Source organism: Candoia aspera, chromosome 4, assembly GCF_035149785.1.
Source record: "Candoia aspera isolate rCanAsp1 chromosome 4, rCanAsp1.hap2, whole genome shotgun sequence".
NCBI lineage: Eukaryota > Metazoa > Chordata > Lepidosauria > Squamata > Boidae > Candoia > Candoia aspera.
In genome coordinates this window covers 71,216,889-71,241,108 of record NC_086156.1, presented here as the reverse complement: position 1 = coordinate 71,241,108, position 24,220 = coordinate 71,216,889, and the positions used below count along the sequence as shown (strand labels likewise).

Sequence of the window (24,220 nt, the reverse complement as noted above, 5' to 3'; positions counted from 1 at the left end):
AAAAACAGCAAAGCAATGTGGCTTGTATCTGTCAGTGATGGTAGCAAGACACATACCCAACAGGCAGGCTGAAATTTCATGGGGTTATTCAGTGGTGGCAGCGTCCATCGCTCCCCCCACCCTCTCCTCCAGGTTGTTTTTCCTCTCCTCTCCCACTGCAGAGAGTGGCTGACACGCCCTTGCAGGCTCAGCGCTTGCCTGTCTCTGCCAGAGAGTGAAACAGGGAAATCCTTTCTCCTCCCTCCTGTCCATCTCTGAAACATCAGAGCAAGGAGGAAGCCCAGTGTTATTATGAGAGGGAAGGAGAATAATAGGAGATTGACACACTTGGGGGGGGTGAGCAAATGGGCAGTAAATGAATGACACAAATAGGTGGCCATCTGATCCTTCACCCCATTCTAGATATAGCCCAAACTTCCCTTGAACTGAGTAGGGTGGAGTCTTCTTCTGCAAAAAGAGCACAGAACTCTCCTTCTCCTAACTAATCCCTAGAAAGTGAAATGATGCAAAGTCAACATAAGTATCTACATGGGATACTTGGTAAACGGATGCAGAAGAAATGGTCCAGGAATGCTTCCCATTTTGCAGAGCATGGGGGAAGGGGAAGGGAAAGGGGAGCTGCCAACCAGGGCTCCAGAATAGGCCTACCAGGAAATGCTCTAAGAGACTCTTGGTAACCAACACTGACACAGAGTCCACAGCCCTCCCTCCCAAACCAAGATATTTGAGGGCTACAGCTAAGCACCATCCTCCGTAACTAGCACAGATGATGGGAATTACAGACCCACACACTTGACAGCCACCACACTGGAAAAGGCCTGGAGACATGTAAAAGAGAAGGGCGAGGGCAAACTAATGCTAACCCCAGCCCCCTGCAAATTGTCCATTTTTTCCTTTTGCTTCCATCAGCAGAGGAGAGGCCAAGGTGAGGAGGCAACGTTCTGGAGAAGCCTCCGGGCGTTTCCCAACGGTTGACCATAATATATCAGCCTCAGCCCTGAGCCCACCCGCTCAGCAATCAGGAATCCTCCACCCATTCCCCGCCCCAAGTCCTGGACCGTGAGATCAGGCTCCTCGCCTAACTCTTTGGCAGAAGAGGGAGGAGACCCAGACGTTCTTCCGCCCTGGCTCTTCAAGCAGAGCCTCAACCGTATTTCGGGTCCCTTCAGCAACCCAGCGGAGCGAGCTCTCTAAGGGGCATCCCCACAGCTGGTGCAAAGGCAACATCCCAACCCGCTCCAAATACGCCGCAGTCACCCCTGCGCCGGGGAGCGATGCCCGAGGCTCACCCTTCCCCACCGCGACATTGCTTCCTTCCCACCCGGCCCGATCCGTGCCGCCGCCGCAATGCAGCTAAAAGCAGACGCGCCTCGTCCCGGGACACTCACGCTTGAACCAGCTGCAGTTGTGGAGATGCAGGAGCGCTGCGAAGAGCAGCAGTAAAAACTGCCGGCGGCCACCCATGGTGGAGCCGCAACGCCGTCCGACCCGCTGCGCTCTCCGACGCCCGGCCGCCTGGCCGCCGGCCCACGTGTGCTCTGCCAGCCGCCGCCTGCTGCCCCAGGAAGTCAGACGCGCACCTCCGCTGCGGTGGTGCGCCTGCGTACACCCACCAAGGGGGACCCGGGAAGAAGCTCGTGCTAGATGACGATAGAAAACCACTCTGCCCTGGTTCCGAGGCCCTCTTCCCTTTTCGTTAGCAATACCTTCCAACCGGTTGTACGAGGTTATTCATAATATTTCATGTACTGTTTTTCTCCACAAAATTCAACTTTCCCAGCTGTTGTGGAGGGTGTTCATCTTAACGCCCTCCATATAAGTTGTACTTTGACTCCCATCATTCCAGTCAGTACAGTATCTGGAAGACACCAGAGTGTTATGTGGAAAACTGGAAAAACCTTCTACATCAGAAAGAACTCTTTGTTAGTTTCCTGCCTTGCTCAAGGTGGTGTATGTTGTGCTTCCACCTCCCATTTGTCCCACAACATCAACCCTGTGAGGTGAGTTGGGCTGAGAGAGAATGAGAGTGGCCCAAAATCACCTGGTGAACTTCTGTGGGTGGATTAGAACCTGGTGCCTGTCCAACACCTCAACCACTATACCGCACAGGCTCTCATGCATATTTATCAACTTAACTCATTATTAGTTCATTGAAAATGATAACATAACCATGGAACATCCCTTGTAATGCCACCTGACTTGAGTAGTTTAAGCCAAATAAAGGTTCTAATCATACCATCAGCTACATTTCTGTTGGGGTACATTGATTCTTTCACATGTACTTATAGTAAAGACTGAGGACAGTTTTAAATATTTAAACTACCTAAAAAGGAAGGTGGGGGAGATCACACCACCTTACACATAAATCAAGACCTTTGTTATTCAATTGAAATTGATTCCTCAGCCTATTCCTTTGGTGTTTTTCTTATTCCAGGTCTTATCCTGTATAATGAAAATAAGGACCAAAGTGTAATGTGAATGTGCCACATTAATGCTTATTTTTTTAAGATGCCAACATTAAAGAGAAAATACATTCTTCATATGTCCAAAGATGTTTTCTCATATGTTTCCAATAATGATCAAAATCTCGTAGCCCTGGACTCGTTCTAATTTTATCAACTTTAATGTCTTTTATTCATTCACAACAAATATCTTGTGACTTTCCATTTTACAGACAGAAAAAGCAGAGGCTGTCTTCCACTGAAAAAGAACAGAGCAGCAGATAATGGTTTAATTTAATGAGTAGGATTTATTCCAAATTCATCTTGATAATATATTCTAAACTTGAAATACCTTCAGATAAAAAAGCCAGTTATGTTACAAAATGATGTGTCAAAACATAGGGGAAAAGTGGCATGTTAAAAGGTTAATGTACACACCATGTAAGCAATAAAGATGTTCTGCAATGACATCTGGCTGTATACACTTGACTCAACATGGTTTGCTCAGTTAATCCAATTTTCTGGATTCACACAACACAATGAACCATCATCTAAATATACAGGTTCATAAAACAGGCCAAGCTAAAATGTGGTTGGGTAGTGTTCAATGTGTCATGGAAGTCCAGTCATATTCATATGCTAAGAACTTTAAACATGATTCAGTAATGTACTCAGAAGTAAGTCCCACTGAAATAAATTGGATTTATGGCAATACAGGATTCCAGTCTTTGATTGGTTTCTGTAATGATTGCCTAAACCCAAATACTCAGTCTCACAAGCTCGGGCTTAAAGATAACTGATTTATTAAAGGAATAGTATGCAAATACAGAGAAAGCTGAGAATGAGCAAAAGCGCGCCAAATACAAACTTAAAAGCCTTGCTTGTGGGCAGGTCCCGCCCCGTCGCCCGTCAGGACGCTCCCCCTCCCAGGTGCTGAATGCCGTTAGACGCGCCTGGGAACGTAACCTTGAACAGGAGCGCAAACCCAAACATGCATTCCAAGCCCTCAAAACAAGGGAGTGCAACAGAATGGAAAAACCCCGGGTGAAGGGATACGGAACAGAAAATGACATGTGAAACGTTACAATGTTAACCAGACATTAGAATGAGAACATGACATATTGCCCCCCCAAAAGAAATCAGGGAGCCGGTTTGTCAGGATAGGCAGAGTGAAATTGGGCTACGAGACGAGGAGAATGCACGTCTGGAGCAGCAACCCATTCAGGATGAGGGAAATGTTTCCAGCGGACGAGGTATTGTAGAGTAGAGCGCTGGCGTCTGGAATCGAGAATAGATGCCACCTCGAAGTGCTGCTGGTTGTCTATCATGAGGGGAGGTGGAGGAGTGGGTTGCGGATGCCAACGGTCCGATGACAGGCAGGGTTTGAGTAAGCTACAATGGAAAACAGGATGTAAACGTTTAAGGTTGTGAGGTAAATCAAGTTTAAACGTAACAGGGTTGAGCTGAGCAACAATTGGAAAAGGACCGACAAATTTAGGACCAAGTTTTTTAGAGGGTTGTGGGGACTTGATAAATTTAGTTGATAAGTAGACTTTATCCCCGACTGCAAAGGATGGTTCTGGGGAACGCTTGGCATCAGCATGGCGTTTATAGGTAGCTTGGGCATGGTGGAGAGCGAGTAGAATATTAGACCATGAGTCTTTGAGAGAGTCTGCCCAGCCAGCGAGGGTGGCTGGGAGTGGTTGAGGATGAGGAAGTTCAGGAATAGGAACAAATTCACGTCCAAAAACTGTTTTAAAGGGAACTTGACCAGTGGTTTGATGAATGGAATTGTTGTAAGCGACCTCAGCAAATGGGAGTAGGTCGACCCAGTTGTCTTGTTGGTAGTTAACAAAAGCTCTGAGGTATTGTTCTAATGTAGAATTAACCGCCTCTGTAGATCCGTCCGTTTCCGGATGCCAAGCAGTAGAAAGTGATTGTTTCGTACCCAAAAGTTTTAAAAATGCCCGCCAAAATTGTGACGTAAATTGTGTGCCTCTGTCACTCACCAAACGGGCGGGGATACCGTGGAGGCGGTACACGTGGATGAGGAAGAGGCGTGCCAGCTGTTGTGCGGTGGGGATAGAAGCGCATGGGATAAAGTGGGCTTGTTTGGAGAAAAAGTCTTTGACGACCCAAATGACAGTTTTTCGTTGACTAGGGGGTAGATCAACGATAAAATCCATGGAGATATCTTGCCAAGGGACAGACGGAGTGGCCACGGGTTGAAGGAGACCCTGGGGCTTGCCCGGTTTGCGCTTTATCGCCGCACATACAGGGCACGCAGTGACATATTCCTTTAAGTCTTTGAGTAAAGTGGGCCACCAGAATTGGCGGCGAACGAGGTGCAAAGTTTTCACGTAGCCGAAATGCCCCGCTAGTTTGTCATCGTGGCAGCGCTGGAGTATGGTTTTTCGCATTGCTTCGGGTACATAGAGACGATCGTTGCGCCAGGCAAGATCATCGGTGAAAGTTAACATGTGTCTGTTGGTTTGTAACCAAGTATCTGTTTTAAGGTGGGAGAGCAACTGTTGTTGCAAATCGGAGGGAATTGACAAGGGAGGCGAGCCGCTGGAAGGCTGAGCGGCTGGAGGCGGAGTCGATTGTGCTCGGGTCTGGCTGCGAGTCACCGCTGCCAGACTTAATTGTTTGTCGGTCCAGACGGTGCCTTGGACCGTTGGCCCTGGGCCAGCATCTTGGGGTCTGCGCGAGAGTGCATCAGCCAAAAAGTTTTTCTTGCCTGGTATAAATTTAAGAGTGAAGTCAAAGCGGCTGAAGAACTCAGCCCAGCGCAGCTGTTTCGGACTGAGTTTTCGGCTGGTGCTTAGAGCTTCCAGGTTTTTATGGTCAGTCCAGACCTCAAAAGGGTTGGAAGTACCTTCCAATAGGTGTCGCCATGTCTCTAAAGCCGTTTTTACAGCAAAAGCCTCCTTTTCCCAAACGTGCCATCGTCTCTCTGTTTCAGTGAATTTGCGAGAGAGGTAGGCACAGGGTTTTAAATCGCCAGATTGGTCAGATTGTAACAAAATTGCGCCTATGGAAAAATCAGAAGCATCGACTTGTACCACGAAGGGTTTAGAGGGGTTTGGATGCTGTAAAATTGGTTCTGTGGTAAAAAGTTGTTTGAGCGTTTCAAACGCTTGCTGACAGGCTGGAGTCCATTTAAGGAGCGCGCCTGGGTTCTTCGAACGTCGCGTATCCCCCTGTCCTTTGGTTTTTAACAGTTCCGTAAGGGGGAGGGCGATTTCTGCAAAATTTTGGGCGAATGCCCGATAGAAATTAGAGAATCCAAGGAAACTTTGTAATTGTCTCCTGGTACGAGGAGGCTCCCATGCCACAATAGCTTCTACTTTTGCAGGGTCCATTTCAATGCCCTGAGCTGAAATTCGGTAACCTAGGTAATCAATTTGCGACTGATGAAACGCACATTTTGACAGTTTTGCGTACAACTCTGCTTTTTTCAATTTAGCCAATACTTGACGCACCAAGTGGATATGTTCTGACATGGTTTCAGTATAAATCAATACATCATCCAAATATACCAGTACCCCTTTAAATAGGTGGTCATGCAAGACCTCATTGATTAACTGCATAAAAACCCCGGGTGCCCCAGATAAACCAAAAGGTAAGACTTTATATTGGAAAGCGCCAAGAGGACAGTTAAATGCTGTTTTCCACTCATCCCCTTTCCTTATGCGAATGCGAAAATAAGCTTCTCTCAAATCCAGTTTTGAGAAGATTTTGCCTCTGGCCAGATGTGATAACATATCTTTGATCAGGGGCAAAGGATATTTATTTAATATTGAGACCGCATTGAGCCCGCGGAAATCGGTACAGAGTCTTAATGACCCATCCTTTTTTGGCCGAAATAGGACAGGAGCTCCTACCGGGGAATTTGCCGGCTCAATGAAACCCCTAGCCAGGTTTTTGTCAATGAACTCCCTTAGCGTGGTAAGCTCTTTGGGAGACATGGGGTATATTTTTGGGTGAGGCAATTTTACATTTGGTAAAAACTCAATGGCACAGTCCGTTTTTCGGTGGGGTGGCAAGCGATCCGCTTCTTTTTCCCCAAATACTTCAGCAAAATCCTGATACTGATTGGGTAGTCCTTCAAGAGGGTGAAGCGTTTGCACAGTAGTATACGCTACCCCTCCACCCTCCATGTCCTCCAGTAAGTCCTTTTCGGGTACTTTGTAAAATCCATCTGCAAACGTTACAGTTCTATGGAGCCAGTTGATAAAAGGGTTTTGTTGCACAAACCAAGGCATTCCCAGGATTACCAGAGGGCCCCCCACTGGAGCTACCACAAATGGCAGCTTTTCTTGATGGGAGCCCATCTGCAAAGCGACCAGTCCCGTGGAAAGATTGACTGCTTTCCCTCCCGCCATAGTTCCATCCAATTGGGTGAAAATCATGGGTCTTGCCAAAGGGAACGTGGGCAGTTCGAGAGCTGCTACCACGTCAGGGTGCATTAGGGAACGGGAGCAACCCGAGTCTAGCATGGCCCACACTTCCACAGTTTTGGTTTTTGAGCTCAGTTTAACTTTAACAGTCAGTGTGGGGAAGTTTCCACTCACCGAATCATGGTTACGCCCGGTTTCTTCCACCTGCCCTAGGGCGCCCTTCAGGGCAGGTGGTAGGCTTTTCCCGCCGGCTGCTCGAATTGCAACTCTTCCTCCTCTTCTCCGAAGGGTAGGTCGGGGGGGTCCAGTTCTGCGAGGGCCGCCTTCAGTTTTCGCGGTGGAGCAGGAGCAGGCGTCTTTACCGTGGGTTTCGTCTGTCGTTCCTCAGGACGGCGTCTCGGGCACGACGTGGCTCGATGCCCGTCCTTCCCACATCTGAGGCACTGACCCTTGGAGAACCGTTGCTCCCTCTCCTCTTCCCAGGTTTTCGGTTTGGGGCGGCTGGCAAGTCCAGATGTGCGCGCTCCTCTAGCAAGACGTGTTTGTCTAAGCTCTTTGGTATGGGCGTAGGTTCGTAGGGCATTTTCTGCGCTTCCCGCCAACTGAATCCACCCATATAGCGTTTTGGGATCGTCTCTGCCTAGCGCCCATCGAAGGATTTCGGGTTCTAGCCCCTGCTTGAACAATTCGATGATTGTTGGCTCAGACCAGTCTTCCACTTTTCCTGCTAAAGCTTTAAACTCCAACGCATATTTAGCAACTGAGAGGGACCCTTGGTAGAGTTTGCGCAGGTCATTTTTGGCCGTTTCTTGAGCTAGGGGGTCTTCGAAATGCTCCTTGAGTGCCCACAAAAATTCATCGAAGTCCTCTAACTCAGTTGCCTCAGCTTGGCATAGTTGCACATACCAATCCGCTGCCCTTCCTCTCAGCTTGTTGGCAATGAAATTGACCTTGCCATGTTCAGACTGAAAGTTCCGACCCCAATCTTCTATATAATGCTTGGCATTCGTAATAAAGAAGGAGAGCGTTGCGGGATCCCCATCAAACTTCACTCCAAATGGTGGGAAGGTTCTTACCGGCTCAGCTGGCTGTGGCGGTGCCGCGAATGACAGCGTACGCCGAGCCCCCACAGGTGGTCGATCCCTAGGAGGTCTTGCCTCTCGCTCTCCCCTTTGATGGGCTGATCGAGTCTTACTTCTCCCCCGGGTCGACAGGGTGCTGTGCCTGGGGTACTGTGACGGCTCTTCCTCCCAATCCTCCGGGGTGGGCTCTGCCTCTCTGGGCTGATCCTCTCTGGGTAGATCCTTGAGGATCGTCACTATTAAATCCATTTTATCTTCCAATGCCCTCATACGGGCCGGAGTGACCGGCTCCTCCGGGGGTTGGTTGGTTATCACCACCTTCGGTGACAAGGGGACTTCGTGCTCCCAGGACAATTGGGGAGACCCCCTCCCCGTGGTTCTTTCCATAACAGATCTCTGTTCACTCCTGAGACTCTCCTGTATGGATGTCAGCAGCTCGTCCAATTGGGTATCTCGCAACTCCCGACGTGCTGCTCTTTGCGCTCTCGAGGTTAGCGCTGGCCGGCTTTTGGCCACCTCCCGCTCCTCTTCGCCTCCCTCACTTACGCGAAGTTGAGGTTCGGTCATCGCTGGCGTTCCCTCTTATCCAAGGATTGGATGGGGCCAGCGGAAAATGGAAAAAATGATTCTCAGCTTTATGTAATGATTGCCTAAACCCAAATACTCAGTCTCACAAGCTCGGGCTTAAAGATAACTGATTTATTAAAGGAATAGTATGCAAATACAGAGAAAGCTGAGAATGAGCAAAAGCGCGCCAAATACAAACTTAAAAGCCTTGCTTGTGGGCAGGTCCCGCCCCGTCGCCCGTCAGGACGCTCCCCCTCCCAGGTGCTGAATGCCGTTAGACGCGCCTGGGAACGTAACCTTGAACAGGAGCGCAAACCCAAACATGCATTCCAAGCCCTCAAAACAAGGGAGTGCAACAGAATGGAAAAACCCCGGGTGAAGGGATACGGAACAGAAAATGACATGTGAAACGTTACAATGTTAACCAGACATTAGAATGAGAACATGACAGTTTCACACACTATGCCTAGCCATGTTTTGTTTAAATGTGGTTTATTAAATAAACTTCAGTTTGTATCACACAACATGTAAAACCATAAAATGTGAATCACAGTGGATGTGTATATCATGATAAGCTAAACCCAAAGTCTATTATGGAGTAGTATAACATGTGAACCCACTATTAGACTCTTGACATGCTCATATTTTCCCTTCATCTTTTTACCAATCTTTTCTGTCTGCTGATTGAAGAATTGGGGCCTGAACATTTCATGTATAGTGATCAGCCTCTTGCTCTATATGAGTGAGATAAAATTATACTGATTAGCTGAGAAAATCTATTGGGAAAGGTAGTAGATAGAAGATGCATCGGGGACTCAAGATTGAAGAGATGGTTACTTGGATAAATGATTCTTGACACAAAAATTAGTGAAAGGAAAGAAAAAATGCCCTGCAATATTTGCCATTGTCTGGCTTTGTAAATTAATTTTAAATTAAAATTAAATTAATTTTAAGCAGAGAACAGCATATCTGCAAGTTTTCAAATCTATACAGTATTGTACTCTGCAACATAAAGTTAGATAACCAAAAGTTAGTTACCAAATTAAAACATCCATATTATAAAGCATTATTTCTGAGTTACTGACCCCAGGGTTCACACTGTTTCTCCAACCTGCAGAGGAAGAAAATTGGATCCCAAAGATCCAAGGGAAAGTACGAATGCATAGAGGTTAAGCTGTAAGCAAGCAGGATGGCTAAATTACACAGAAAATCAAACCTGGACTTTATGATAAAGGGCGCATGAAGTAAATGTGGGGAAAGTCCATTTTAAAAGGTTCAGGTGCAGAACAAGTTAAAGAAAGGGGATGACTTGCCAATCCAGGTAATGGGCAAGAAAAGAGAAGCCAGGGAGAATCAAAGGAGCCAGTCAGGGGAGTGGGATTCTTTCAGGCATTTGATATCCTTTCCTCAAGGCTGGCTGGAAGCTTAGCCAAGTAAGATGGAAGCTCCAGCCAGCAGCATCAGGGCTGGAGTTGATTATTTGAACAGCACACTAGGATCAGTGAAGCTAGTTGCAGTATAGATTATTTTAATGTTTTATTATTTTTTAATTGTTTTATTGCTATATTATAGTTGCAGTATAGATTATGTTTTATTTTATGGATTGAGATCTTGGTCACAGAAATTTGTTCTGGTATGTGTACTGCTTTAGGAGATCCTGGAGGGAACAGCTGATGGAGATCAACTTCCTCAGAAAACTGCTCTCCAGCCCTTTTTCCTTTTTTTCCTTTTCAACTTTCTTCTAGGCTTTTGACTTTGTTACCTACAATAAAGTCTTAACATTTTTCACAGACCAGTTGTACTGATTCTGGGGACAGGATCTAGCCTGCCCAGGGAAGGGGGATTGCCACTTCCTTCCTGGTAAACCAGTTTCAGAGAGGATTTCTCTGGAGTAAAGTAGCTACTGAGAGCATATACCTAGGCTGCTTTTCCCAGGAGTTGTGGGCAGAGTGCAACCATGTCATGAGAAGAAGTTTTGGAGATCTCTTGTAGGAATCATTGGAGCCCAAGGCATGAGTCCCCCGTGTGGGGGAGATGGGTGGTGATAAAAATCTGATAAATAAAATAAAAAAATAAATATCATGTGCATGCTAGCGTCACGCCCCATTGCATGGCAGCAGTGGCAGGGTGGATTAGACTGTTACGGGAAACAGCAGTTGGTACCAAAGGCAAGCTAACTGAATGAATGAGTGTGAAAACAGTGGGAAAGAGTTTTTGAACCAGGTATTAATTTATTTGAAGTTAGAAACTTTGGTCCCCCCCCCTTATTCTCACATTTAAGAAATAAAAGAGAAAAGCAAAGGATCATAACCAGATACATGGCCAGTTTTTCTTTCACAAACTCTAATGATGAACAGTTATAACAGAGCTAGAGAAGTAATCATGTATATGTTCCTAAGGAGAGAGAGTGTAAAAGTACACAGAATGCCAGCGCTAAAGAGGAGAGGACATGGAGATCAGAATGTTTGACCCAAGAGGAAAATGTCCACAAAATCCAACTTCAATTGCCTGAGAGCTTGGAGGCTCGCAAGTGAGTGGTACCAGAAGGGCCACAACTGGGGGGGGGGAGTGGGTAATGTCCCCCGGGCAATGCACTGGGGGGGTACCAAAATGAGTGCTGGGGGGTGCCAAAATGGGTGTGGAATCCATGTTTGCCCCAGATGACACAGACCCTAGTTGCGGCCCTGGATACTGGAGGCCAGAGACTGAGCTGCAAAAGCTGGAATTGAAACAAAAATGAGCTGCTTGACCAGCAGAAAAAAAACACATTGCTGCAAGGGAAGACACCTCATGGAGCTGATGGAGGAAAAGATGGCAGATGAAGCAGAGATGATGTGGATAGAAAAAGGGATGGCTCCATTGCAGCTTCTTCCTATAACAAGTGCCCCAATATTGAGGCACGAAGATGGGAGACAAGAAGGCCTACTTGGCCAACTCTGCATAGACACGTCTGGGATATATCATCTCCCAAGAGCAATATGTGAGCTGTCTTCAACTGCATCTGAAACTGGCATCACCCATGGAAATTGGGGCCTTTGACCAGCATAAGAAGGCAAATCAGCTGAATGACAGAAAATAAGAACACATTTTAAAATGTAAGAATACTAGATAGTAAGAAAGTCTTCAAAGAAGAAGCCATTTGAAATAAAAAAAAATTGTAACTATCGACCAGTATAAAAACTTTAAAATGTTTTAACAGCAGCTATATAAATTAAATCAACTTCAGTATCTACATATGAACAGGAAGGTTATTTGGTGGTACCTTGCAAATCTTACACACTGCTGCACAAACTTCGCAACATGTGTTATAGAAGAGTTGCACCACCCTGAGCCAAAGTAAAGGCTCTTCTGTGGGCAGGGACTGTTGGCTTTATAAGGTATATAGGATGTATTCTTCTGTATCTTATACTTCCAGATGAGGGAAGATTAGGGAACCTACTTAAATCAGACTGTCCTTCGATAACATACTGCTTTAAAAGTGATCATAATGCTAAGAGAATAGGTAAGATGTATTTTGGAATTGCAGGCCTAGTGGCCTTTCCCTGTATGCAAGTTTTGTACCTTGCATCAGTCTTATCAAGTCCTTGATTTCCAGATTGCTTGCCAATCCATTTTTCTCCATTTGAAGAATTGTGCTTAAATCTGTGTCCAAATCGTCTGTGCTACAGGGTGGCGCTGTCATCCTCCTTTTCTCGGTGACAAGCCACGCATGCCATGTCTGGCCTCTCACAGTTGAGAAAAATTAACCCTTGATCTAGGAATCCTGTTGAAAAGACACCTTTTTGATCCATTATTTCACATCTGTCACCTTTAAATCAAAGAGTATAGCCCTCCTTCATTAGTGCAGATGCACTAATTAGATTCATGCTTAAACCTGGAACAAACAAAACATTAGTTGCAATCATATCCCTCTGGGTGGCACCAGAGGAGAGCACGGCCCTTCCCTTCCACTGGGATTGTTCTTCCATCAGCCAAGCCAATCTCTTCCTTTGAACTTGGGTTCAATTCAATAAAGAAATCACGATCTTTCATCATATGCATGCTGCAACTGCTGCCTATTATGAAAGAAGAGCAACATTTATTAATGGCTGAAAATGCAAGAACAGTTGCTTTAGGAGCCTTTTCTCTGTTGTTTTTCTGATCTGCCTTCCTGGCCCAACAATTTTTCTTCAAGTGCCCACTCTTGCAGCAAAAATAGTACTTGATGGGTTTTTTTGTTTTTTAATCACTCCTCTGCTTCTGACCACCATCTTTGCCCTGAGGCACTTTTGAAAAATAGCCTGCCTCACGATGGGTCTGCTTAAAATTTGTATAGGGGGCCTGCCTGCTATGCTCAGACTTTAATTCTTGAATCAAGTCTGATAGGGGTTGCCTTGATCCCCTATAACTGGCAGCAAAGCTTGAAAAACTCTCAGGTAAAGATCCTAATAGAAATCCCACTTGTATCCTATTATCCAGAATCACATCATTACAAGCAAGTTTGTGTAATAATGATTGAACTTTGGAAATAGGTTCATCAATGTCTGAGTTTGGTTGCAGTTTTACACTGTATAACTCTCTCACCAAATTAACAACTTGGGAATCTCCTCCTTCCCCAAAGAGTTTAAACAATTCCTCCATCATTCCTTTTGCAGTTTCTCTGTGCTGGATCTGTACCAATGTCGATCCATTTAAGGAATTCATGATTAGTCCTTGGAGTTTAAGGTCATTGGCTACCCAGTTTGCACAGCCTTCTGAATCTGAACTAGGAGAATCTTCCTTCAAAATATTATGCAGATTCAGAATCTTGCCTCTCAACCCAAATTTTCCAGGGATAAAACTCTCCAGGATTTAGTTTAAAAATTACCAGATTGTGAGGCAGGAGTACACTGGCCATTTTGTCAAAGCAAAAGGTTTAAAAATCACTTCAAAAGAAAAAAATATCTTCCCTTTATGCTTTATGGCTATTTCCTTTGTGCAAGATAACCTCCTCAGCAATTTACACTGAGTGTTCTTTCAAAAACAACAATGCTCATTCAAAAACAAAACAAGCCAAAAAAGAAAATTTCTCTTTCTGTAAAAGCCTGGGCACATAACCCTATGAAGCCATTAGTGGACAACTAGGATCACTGAATGGAGCAGACCTTAATACAGTGAAGCAGCACTCGGAAAGAAAAAGAATATTATCTCAAATAGCATTAATGAGCACATTAGAGAAATATAGGTTATTGATCTTACATACTTAGCCCATCCAAGCATAAAGAATTACACACTTAGACAAAGTAGGTTCAAAAATAAGTAAAAAGAGTCTTACTGATTTATTTGGTCCAGTTACATCCATTTCAGTAGAAAAATGATGATTCTTTCTTTCCCTAAACTGAATTGACCCTCAGCCCTCATTGCTGCTTAAGGCTGCATGGAGAAATGGGGAACCTCCTGAATTCTAGGCCCACTGCATGGCCCAAAAGAGATGGAAGGAGCTGCAGCCACATGCTCCCTTCCCAGATGGTGAAGGAGGAGAAAGTGAGTTAGGAATGTGGGAGGGACAACAAACAGCTTCCTTCAGAAGCACATAGAGAATTTGTATCCTAGAGTGAACTCATCCACATGCTAATGAGGCATGCTGATTTGCTGGGACCTCCAACAAGATGGTACTTTGTAATTGGATCAGGAAAGGGTAAATCCTCTACCAGGGCCTTCCTTGATCTCAGATGAGAAATCAGACCCATAATCTTAGAGGCTTTCACTGCTGGCTGTTGAGGGAGAGCCTTCATATTGTAATAGGTATGTTGATCAGATGTATCCTTGTTGTTATACAGTTCCCTGAAATGGCCATCCTGGATCTCTAAGTGGAGATCCATTTGGAATAAACCATTACATTTCAAGAAATTTGGACACTGAAAGAGTTAAAGAAAAGTGGTGATCTGGTAATCCAAGTAATGGATGGAGGAAATAGAAGCTCAGGAAAATCAAATGCAGAGGAGCCAATCAGGAGAATAGGTTTCCCCTGCCAGATGGACTTTTACAAGGAGTTAGTCTCTGCTGTCTTTGTCTTGTTGTCATTTGTTTTTCTTCTCCAAGGTTGGCTGGAAGCTACATACTGTAAGAGCAACTCCCCCAATGCAGAAGGTTGAGTTGAGCTTTATGGTTCATCTAGATCCCTCACATTAATCTTTCTCTCCTTCCTAGCCATAAAAAGATAGTAACATCCTTGAATCAAAATTTGTTTCTTATCACTGCATCCATGAAATCTTCTTGGTAGAGTTATGGTGGTTTGCCATTGTCTTCCCATTTTTTCCCCTAGCCAACAGTTCTGAAATTCACAGAAGTAGGCATACTTCTGAACAAGCCTTCTTTTCACTTAAAAACATGAGAAACTAGTCAAGGGCTACAAGGGCTACAGTATCTGGGCTGCAAAAATCCAGATGATCCCTAAATGGCAGCAAAGCAATACAGAAAAAATCTCTTTCTTCTAGGGTTCATCTGATTTTTACAGCCCAGAAGTGGTAGACTTAGACTAGTTATCTAACTATATCCTCCAGCAGAGAGAGAAAAAAATAGTTAAGAAATTATTCTTCTTGCAACTGAAACATACTTGCTCCCAGGTGTAGTTGGTTCAAAGTTTATATTGACATGTGTCAGCAATTACAACCCCTACACTTCCTTTAAGTTAATTATCAATATCAGGAGACCGAGAGTTCTACTTCTGCCTTAGGCATGAAAGCCGGCTGGGTGATTTGGGGCCAGTCACTCTCTCTCAGCCCAACTCGCCTCACAGGGTTGTTGTTATGGGGAAAATAGGAGGAAGAAGGAGTATTAGGTATGTTCCCCACTTTATAAAAATAATAAAGGCAAGATAAAAAATATTTAAAGAGTACAAAGGAACCAGCAAATATTCTTGAAAGATGGTGTCTTTATTTATTTGTTCACTTGCCAAGTAACTTTGAGGATCCCTGTGCACTGATGTGCGTGGGTTAGAGACTGATGGACTTTGAGGATGAAAGTGAGAATAAAAAGTTCCAGGTGTTCATAGAAGGTGAAACCAAGAGTTGTTAGTAAAATAATAGCTTTGTTTAAAAGATTGGTACTGGGGCTCCTATTACCTAAGGGTAGTACTTCACTTGTTGAATGTTAACCTACTTTGAAATTGCTGAAGTTATAAGAACTATCCCAGGAAATACCGTATTTTTTGTATTGGCATTCAGTGTGAATTCACGCAGCACATTAAGCCATAACTATTGCTTAATGAATAATCCACAGTAGGTGAGTTTATATACTATGCTAAACTATCATCTTGATTTACAGATCACAGTTGGCTGGATTCACATAAAACACTGTCAAACTCAAACCACATTGTATCTTAGTGCACAGTGTAAACCCACGCAAAGAGCATTTCCAGAAGACTGGGCTTTCCATCTCCTGGCCCTTCTGATTCCAGTATAAAATGTACCTGAGATTAATGCTGGTTTGTTTCCTATTTTCGGATTCCCCATCTTTTCTTTCTTTAAAAAAAAAATTAAAGCTTTTGAATAAGAAGATTAAAAACTAACACAAACTAATGTAAAGTAAAAAAAAAAAAAGGGAGGGAGAAGGAAATAAAAGAAAAAGCAGAAGGTGCAAGAAAAGAAAAAAGGTTAAAGAAAAATAGAAAAGAAAGAAAAGAAATATATAATGAAGTAGCTTCTTATATTCTTCACAGCAGTTATAATACATTTTTAACTTCTCTAACAATACGTATTACTCTTCTTTCTATAATCTGTCCAGTCTAATCATCAAAACCATAAATCACAAGTTCTTTTTTTTTTTCATTTTTATGCAAAAAGTCCATAAGAGGCTTCCAGTCACCAATAAATGTAGTCTTTTCTCTAATCAAAGAAGTCCCCACCTTTCCTTTTAATGCTTCACTGACATACAGTAGTCCAGGTGAATCAACCTGTGGTGAAGTTGAACCAAAGTAATTAGCAAGAGACCACTTCCTCCATACTGGCTGGAAAAGAAAAGTCCTCCTGCTCAAGTAGAATTCCCTGGGGCCCAGGCAAACCTCTCAGAGAGGATCCCCTCCCCCCATGAGAGCATTTAGGCACCAGCCATCTCAGGATGCAGTAATTGAAGGCAGGTGGGAGAAAAAGAACCCTGCAAGGTTCTCCCCACACCTTCTCAGTCACCCAAAATATCCCTTCCTCCCCTTCTACCATGACGTTCATGACGACTTCCTTTCATACCCCCACACAGCCATGCATGTGCACAGCACTACCTGCCCCCCCTCCCAAGAACACAAACAGATGGTCCTTTTAATGTGCTGCTGTCCTCCAGTCCAAGAGGTGGTACAAAATAAGTCAGCATATGATTTCTCAGTCTACAATAGCCAGGCTGGAGTTCTCATCAACAATGAAGCCAGTGAGTGCTATTGTCTTAATAGTTTACTACTGGATGGGGCAAGAAAAAGTACAGTAATTGGCGGATTTCCCTGACAGCGGGAAGAGCATCCACCAGCTGCTCTTGGTTCCATGGGCTGGGAAATTCAGATAATGACTGAAGCAGTGGGTTTAAACATCCATCAAAACCTGACTGGGGGTGAGGAGTCCTAGAAAAACCAAAGAGGGTCTCCTCTGTTTTACCAGGAGTCCCTTACCCACTCTGGAACCTCTGCAGTGCCTGATCCATGTCAGTGGGTGACAGAGTCTGTACTCTCTATCACGCCACTTCCCTGGATCAGGCCCTGGGAGGGGTTCCAGTAAAGCAGGAGAGGCTTCATCGTGTGCCAAAATCATCTACTTTCCATGACAGTTGAGTGTTGTTCCTCATCTTCAAAACAAGGGAATTTTATACACAGGAGCAAGTTGGGGGGGTGTCTCTTCTGTAATGTAGAAAACAGATGCAGAAACATCACCCACCTTTTCTTCTCCAAAAAGTGAGGGAGAAAAGATTTCATTTATAAAGCCAAACAGGAATGAGTGTTTAGGAGCCAGAAAAAGGGGAAGATGTTCCAGGATTATACATGCTGAAATCCAAAAATGTATTAAGACTAAAGCCAAATGATTTTTCAGGTGAAATGGGGAACAAAGTGGTGTTCTCTTCCCCCACCCCGTTTTTAATCTGTTGATGGAGAGATTTTAGCATCTCTAATTTCACTGAAAAATCATAAAAGCCTGGTTCATGCAAACTTAGAGATAGGCTTCACATTTGTTCCCCCTAACCCTGCTCGCTGGGAAAACATGTGTTGCTTCTTTATTGCTGTTACCTCTTTTCTACTGCACATCACTGTATTCTGGAGTCAAGATTTAGCCTTGAGATAAGCTGCTTTCTGTATTTAGGTCAAATTAAGAAAGAGGGGAAGTGGACATCTGCCACCAAAGGATGCCATGAATATCCCCAACATATACAAATATTGCAGATCCCAATAGCTTAATTGTCATGCGCTGCCTACTACTGAGTAAAACACAGACACTGATTCAGGGAAGAGCAGGTTCAGGTTTATTTCAGCATAGTGCATAGCTAGAAAAAGCTGAGAGTGAAGGGAGCGCGCCGGTGCGGGGTTTAAACAGCCCGCGCCGGTCAGCGCCCCCCCACCTTGGGTTGTGTCATCCCCCCAAGTCCTGTATGCTTCATTGCCAGTAGGTGAGGGGTCGCAGGGCCCCTGCTGGTGCCCCGGGCTTCGCTCATAATTGTTTTCTTCCTCCGGCCGGTGATTGCTGTCAGCTGGGCGATATCCGTTGCATTCCTGCTGACAGCTTCAGGTGTGCCTCGTGATCCGCCCTGTCTTTGTCGTTCTTTCTTCCCCCTTTGTGTTCTAATGGCTGGTTCATCTGGCCGGGGTCGTTCCCTTCTCCTCGGGGTCTGTGTCTGTTGTTGTGCGTGCTTTGCTTATCTTTAAATCCCTTCCTCTAGTTTCCGAGGTATTGTCATGTGTGCCGTTGTGCTGATGCATTCAGCTCAACGGTGCTCATGACATTAATGCAGAAGAGTTATAGTGCTGCTTGGAGCTTATAGAATACCTTTTTGGTTTTCACTTATGCTGAGCTATATACTTAATCCCCTGAATTCACTCTTAGTGAGAACAAACAGAATGAGCAATAAAACCTTGCTGTATATTCCCATTCCTAAGAGCAGCACTCCAGCCAGCCTCAAGCAGGAGAGTTATTACACTGTTCAGGTCTCTTGAGATCTAAGAAAGTTAAAATGCTTTTTTCCCCTCTTTATGTATCCAAAGGCTTCTCCAACTGTACACTAGAGGTAAGGAACCTGTGGCTCTCCAGATGTTGTTGAACTACAACTCCCAGAATTCTTAACCACTGGTTATGTTGACTGAGACTTCTGCAAACTATAGTTTGGTAAATGGCCACAAATTCACCTTTGCACTAGAGGACAACAGCATTTGGCAGTAACTCAGAACAGGTGCAACAGAATCTGGATAGGGATTGACAGTGAAGATGGCAAATCCAATTCTCTATCTGCATGGTATATACAGTCCACCTCCCCTTAAGGTAGTGTTTCTCAACCTTGTCAACTTTAAGATGTGTGGACTTCAATTCCCAGAATTCCCCAGCCAGCCATTTCTGGGAGTTGAAGTCCATGCATCATAAAGTTGACAAGGTTGAGATACACTGCCTTAAACTCTCAGAGCAGAGAGATGCTGCTGCTGTATTATGCCATGTTCCCGTGTACAGGGTTTTATATGTGTGGGGGGATTTCTCTCTTTTTTTTACACAGTGTATAATCTGTGTTTTCAGTTACAGTGACCATCAGGAGGCACCATGTTACCAATTTCATCCTTACTGGGAATCTTCAGACATGCAGGACCTGGATAGCTCCTAAAGCTAATGCCCTGCATATAGTCATCTAAAGTGCAAAGGTCCATGACTTCAGTTCCTGGCAGAGTTTGAACCCGGAAGAATAACAAAATCTGGCTATCCACTTCTGAGGATTAAACCAGTAATGTGATGCTTCCTGGTGGTCACTTTAACTCAAATTCCATGCTGGCTTTGTATGGTGCCAACTCAAAGACAGGAGGATACCTCTAATTCAGGGTGGAGAAAGGTTATGCAAGGATTAGAGTAGTTGCACTTACCTGTATTTCAGCTACATATTTAAAAAAAAAAGGTTTCGCCACTGGTTGGTTGCTCTTGCTTCTGTTCCTGGTTTTAGATAGACAATGAGATAGTTTTATCTCACTCTACTAAACTGCATGTTTCCCTTCTATCTTAACCTTGTCCAGCTTAATTCCCCCTAATACTGTGTTCAGTCCCCCCAACTGTCATAAATGAAAGGGCAAACCTTGACTATGCTGAAATCTCCTCTGCACGAGCTGTGCTGTTTTGGGAAAACATGGAAGAACTGTAGAAAGAATTGTGATGATTGCTGTCCAAAGTACCTGCTTCAGAGCAGCAGCCTCTGTAAATCTGGCATTTACAGCCAGAGGTGGAAACAGTGGCCCTCTAGATCTTGTTTGATTCCAGCTCCCATCAAAACCAACTAGCATAGGCAGGGGTCAGGTTGGTGGGAGTTATACTTAAATATTATCTGGAAAGGCACAGGTTCTCTATCTCTGCTTTACTTCTAGCATTTTTATGAAGTGCCTTCAAGTTTAAAAATTGCATCGACATTAACTGACCTGAAAAGAAGTCTACCTCATTGTTTTAGAATTACCTTATGCATAAAATTACACTCAGTCAACTTTTAAACATTGTGCTATTCATCATGTTTTGACAAAACTACCTCTATCATCTACTGTATGGTTCATAAGCACCATGTCATATCTACAAATAATTCAGCTAAGAATAACACTGCATGGCTCTTTCGCTATCAGACAGGAGAACTGTCCTCTCGGTATCAGCCACATCAACTCAACAGAATAGTCAACTTATAACAAGCCTTACAGAATATTTGTAGACGGCAAGCTAATGATGAGCAACGATTTCATGATGAATGAGGAGCTCCAACTTCAAGTAAGTAGGAATAAACTTGTTATTAAGAACTGTTGGGGAAACTCTGAAGCCAACCTTTGGAATCCCAAGGGTCTTGCCTTCAATATAATGCAAGAAAAGGTTAGATTAATCTTTTATATACCTTTGGGAATCTCAGGCATCACAGACAAATCAAACTGCTTTTGCATTGAGTTGTTGGCAGCAAACAGAATTAAGTGTGAACTCACCAATCCCTTCTGATTTCAGTGATTTTAAAAATAGCTGCCACTCAATTTGTATTTGACTTTAGTATTTGTCATTATTTAAACTTATAAAGAATGAGCATTAAGATACAACTGGATCTATAAATTGATCTCTGTGTGATTGGTAGTAGATAGCAAGGATTTTGGACCAAGTATTCAAAACTTGCAGTTTAAAAGTATGCTTTCTTTTACCTTATTCAGATGAAATGATAAATTAGAGTAATAAGGAAAGGATCTTTGTATGGAAGGACTTTAAGCTATATTTCATTTGAGTTCTGTCTGCAACAAATCCACATGCTCTTAGAACTACAAGAGTTGAATGAAAAGCAATGCTTCCATCTCTATAAGTTTAGTTTAAATAGGGATATTTTAATAAATGAAACAGGAAAATAATCCTCAGGATGAGTTCTTTTACTACCTGTATTTACTTTTCCACATAAACCACTATTCGCTATGCACTTCTGTCAATGATGGACAAGCTTCTTAAAGCCATCACAAAAGAAGTCCACGCTTTATCTCTTCGACCAGGTCCAGATAGTTCCCTTTCACCTCTTCATTTGAGTCAAACAGAAGCCCATGAAGGTATTTTTTCAATTCTGAGAAAAAGTGGAAATCACATGGTATCAAGTCTGGTCTTTAGGGCATATGGGGTAAGAAAGCAAGACCCAACTTCAACTTCACAATTGTCTCATGATACGTGAGACCTGGCATTGTCATGTTGCAGCAAAATTTTCTTGTTGTGCTTCTGCACTCTTCATATTCATAGTTTCAAAGTTTTGAATGTTGCAGTGTTGATAATGGTGCCAGGTCAAGAAATTGATTGTATAACACCATCTGCCTCCTAGAAACTGCAGCCTTGAGTTTTCCTGCCAAAGCCTGGCTTTTGAATTTGAGTGATCTGCCAATTGTCCTTAATCAGATCATTAGCCCTTTTCACGTGAAACTTGTTGGTTGTTGTCACAGGCCATCCACTTCACTCTTGATCACACAAATCAGCTGTTCTCACTTCATTATCTTTACATTTTTTGGCCCAACAATGCACAGTACATCAACATAGTCACCACCACAAACAACCTGCATTGAGCAATCAAACCTCATTTAGCAATACAAAATTCAGTCACAGCATGTTGCTTCGAGAGCACTGATGAGTACTCACTGCAGGCTTCCATTTCATGAACAGTAACAGCACAACCTTTTCTCACAGCAATTTCCCAGCAACTGAAAGATGCTAAAGAAAGGGTCAGAGCTTTTAGCATATCAGTATTGCCAGGTGTTGGCAACTTAAAACATTGGAGGCATTACTTTTCATTCAACCATTGTAATTAATTCCATGTCATTAAAAAAAATGCAGACATGTATGTGCATGGGATGAAGAAAAAAATCCCAAAGCAATGTTAAAGCAGTATCTTTATAATAACTCAGCCTTTTTAAAATAGTTTGTAGGCTTTTGAGGGACAAGAATTCATTACAAGACAAGAGGAAATGCAAGCAACAATTACTGAGTGATAAGAGCCAGGCATACTTCACAAACCAGAATTAAACTCTGCTCTGAAAATCACATTTTACATTCTGCAGCCTGATAGTTTTTAGCTCAAATTAAGCCTTGCTCATTTTCTTAATTTCCAGCCTTCTGTTTAAGGCTGGAAATTAAGCATGTGTTCTAGGTAAGCCCTGTACCAGGGTAATATTTCCAGGAAAAATGGTTCATGGTAGTGGCAATAAACTGAAAGATATACCAACGCCTGGGCCACACAACATAGAAGAGTTGTATGTCACTAGCTGTGTTTTGTTTGAAATCTATTGAAGAGCAGCACAGGGATATTTATTTCCTCACTCCAATCCTCATTTGCAGGAACAGGCTGCTTGGACCAATGAGCCTCCAGTCAGCACAGAGTGGTATCAATGGGACTTTGAGATGTTCCCATCAAACCTGCCAGAGTTATGTGAAAAGAAGGCTATCCGCATGGTGGCACGTATCTATCTTCCAGTCATGGTTGTCCTGTTCTGTGTTCTGGGCTTCCTTGGCAATGGGATTTTGCTGCTGGTTCGTGCCCGTTACCATCGAGTCCATTTCCTTGGCGACATCCTCCTCTTACACCTGGCTATCTCGGACTTGCTGCTGCTCTTGACTCTACCAGTGGGTGTGGCTGGTATGATGGGAACCTGGTACTTGGGCATGACTGCATGCCAGGCCCTTCAAGGCTTTCATGCCCTGACCTTTTACAGCGGCTTTCTTTTCCTCATGGGTCTCACCCTAGACCGCTACATAGCCATAGTGTGGGTACCCCTTGCCCGCCGCCTGCGCCCCACTGCCAGTTTCTGGGGCAGGCTGAGCTCAGGGCTGATGTGGCTATTCTCAGCTGCTCTAGCAGTGCCCAATGTCATGTATGCCCATGTGGAGGACTACAAAGGCTTTCAGCTCTGCAGGGTGACTGTTGTCAGATCTACTGTTTGCTTAGTGCAGGTGGGCTTTGGCTTTCTGCTACCGTTCACCATCATGGTAATCTGCTATGCAGCCATCACACGCACTGTTCGGTCCTCTCCTTATGCCCAGTCACACAAGGCCTTGTGGCTCATTTTGGCCCTGGTTCTGCTGTTTTTGGTTTTGCAGCTCCCCTACGCATTACTCAACTTATTAGATGCAGCAGATTTGATAGGCCAGCAGGCATCAAGCTGTACAGTAAGCCTTCAGCGCGATCTTGCCCTCCTCATTACCAGTGGCTTGGTCTTTGCTCGCTGCTGCCTAAATCCTGTGCTTCATACTTTCCTGGGTGTGCGGTTCCGTAAGGACCTGCAAAGGTTGAGCAGAGAGTTTGGCTGCCTAGGGCACTGGGCGTGCTATAACAATAGACCCAGGAGTGGCAGCCGTCATACTTCATTTACTACCCATCTGGAAGGACTATCCGGAGCGCCATGAAAACCTGGGCACTGCCCAACTGGGAAGAGTCTTGGAATATCAGAAGACTGGCTTTTGCACTCAGAGAAGTGTGCAGCTTTCACATGTTCTCTGCAACTTTTGACAATAAAGCTTCAGCTTTAAGTAATGTTAAAACTTGTATTTTTACATTTACCACTACTTGTGCTGGGAGGGTTTTGGGGGCTGTGTGTCTCATATGTGGAATGGGAATAATCCACAATCAAGACAGTTAGTGGTCCTGCCCAAATCTGGACCTGGACTGGAGAGCATCTTCTGTAGCTCAGGCTCATGTGGTTAATAGCACTGGACCCAGAAAGGAGGAAGAAGATTCTGTTCCATTGAGGAGGCAAAAGAAGAAGGCAGCTTCTGGGAGACAACCAACTTCCACTAGCTGCAGTAAGCATTAGGCGGTGAAGTCAGGTCTTGGACCCAGGTTCAATTCTGCCCTCAGCAATGGAAATTCACAGGGTGACTTTGAGCCAGCCATCCCCTCTCAGTAAAACCTACCTCATGGAATTGTTGTGGGAGGAAATAGAGGTCAGGGTTCCTTGTACACTGTCAGATGAACAAATAAATATATCTTCTCTTAATCCTCACCTATTGACCATATTCCATTAATCCTATTCCATTAATCCCATCCTCAGAGAGAACTCAAATGACTTAGA

General features: G+C 44.1%; 2 protein-coding genes across 2 annotated transcripts in view; one reads left to right on the top strand and one right to left on the bottom strand.

Annotated features, from left to right (window-relative positions):
- CNTNAP1 (contactin associated protein 1) overlaps nt 1-16,676 on the bottom strand; it is a 56,383-nt gene extending 39,707 nt beyond the window's left edge. The window contains exons 1-2 of the mRNA XM_063302051.1: nt 16,626-16,676; nt 1,389-1,599 (exon numbers count right to left, since the gene is read on the bottom strand). Of these exons, the coding sequence (XP_063158121.1) occupies nt 1,389-1,599; nt 16,626-16,676 (262 nt within the window). The remainder of the gene's footprint in view (nt 1-1,388; nt 1,600-16,625) is intronic.
- A 3,643-nt stretch (nt 16,677-20,319) lies between these two features.
- CCR10 (C-C motif chemokine receptor 10) lies at nt 20,320-23,682 on the top strand. Its single transcript, XM_063301975.1, has 2 exons — nt 20,320-20,405; nt 22,473-23,682. The coding sequence occupies exons 1-2, from the start codon at nt 20,373-20,375 to the stop codon at nt 23,553-23,555; spliced, it is 1,116 nt and encodes a 371-aa protein (XP_063158045.1). The 5' UTR covers nt 20,320-20,372; the 3' UTR covers nt 23,556-23,682.
- Nucleotides 23,683-24,220: the final 538 nt, after the last annotated feature.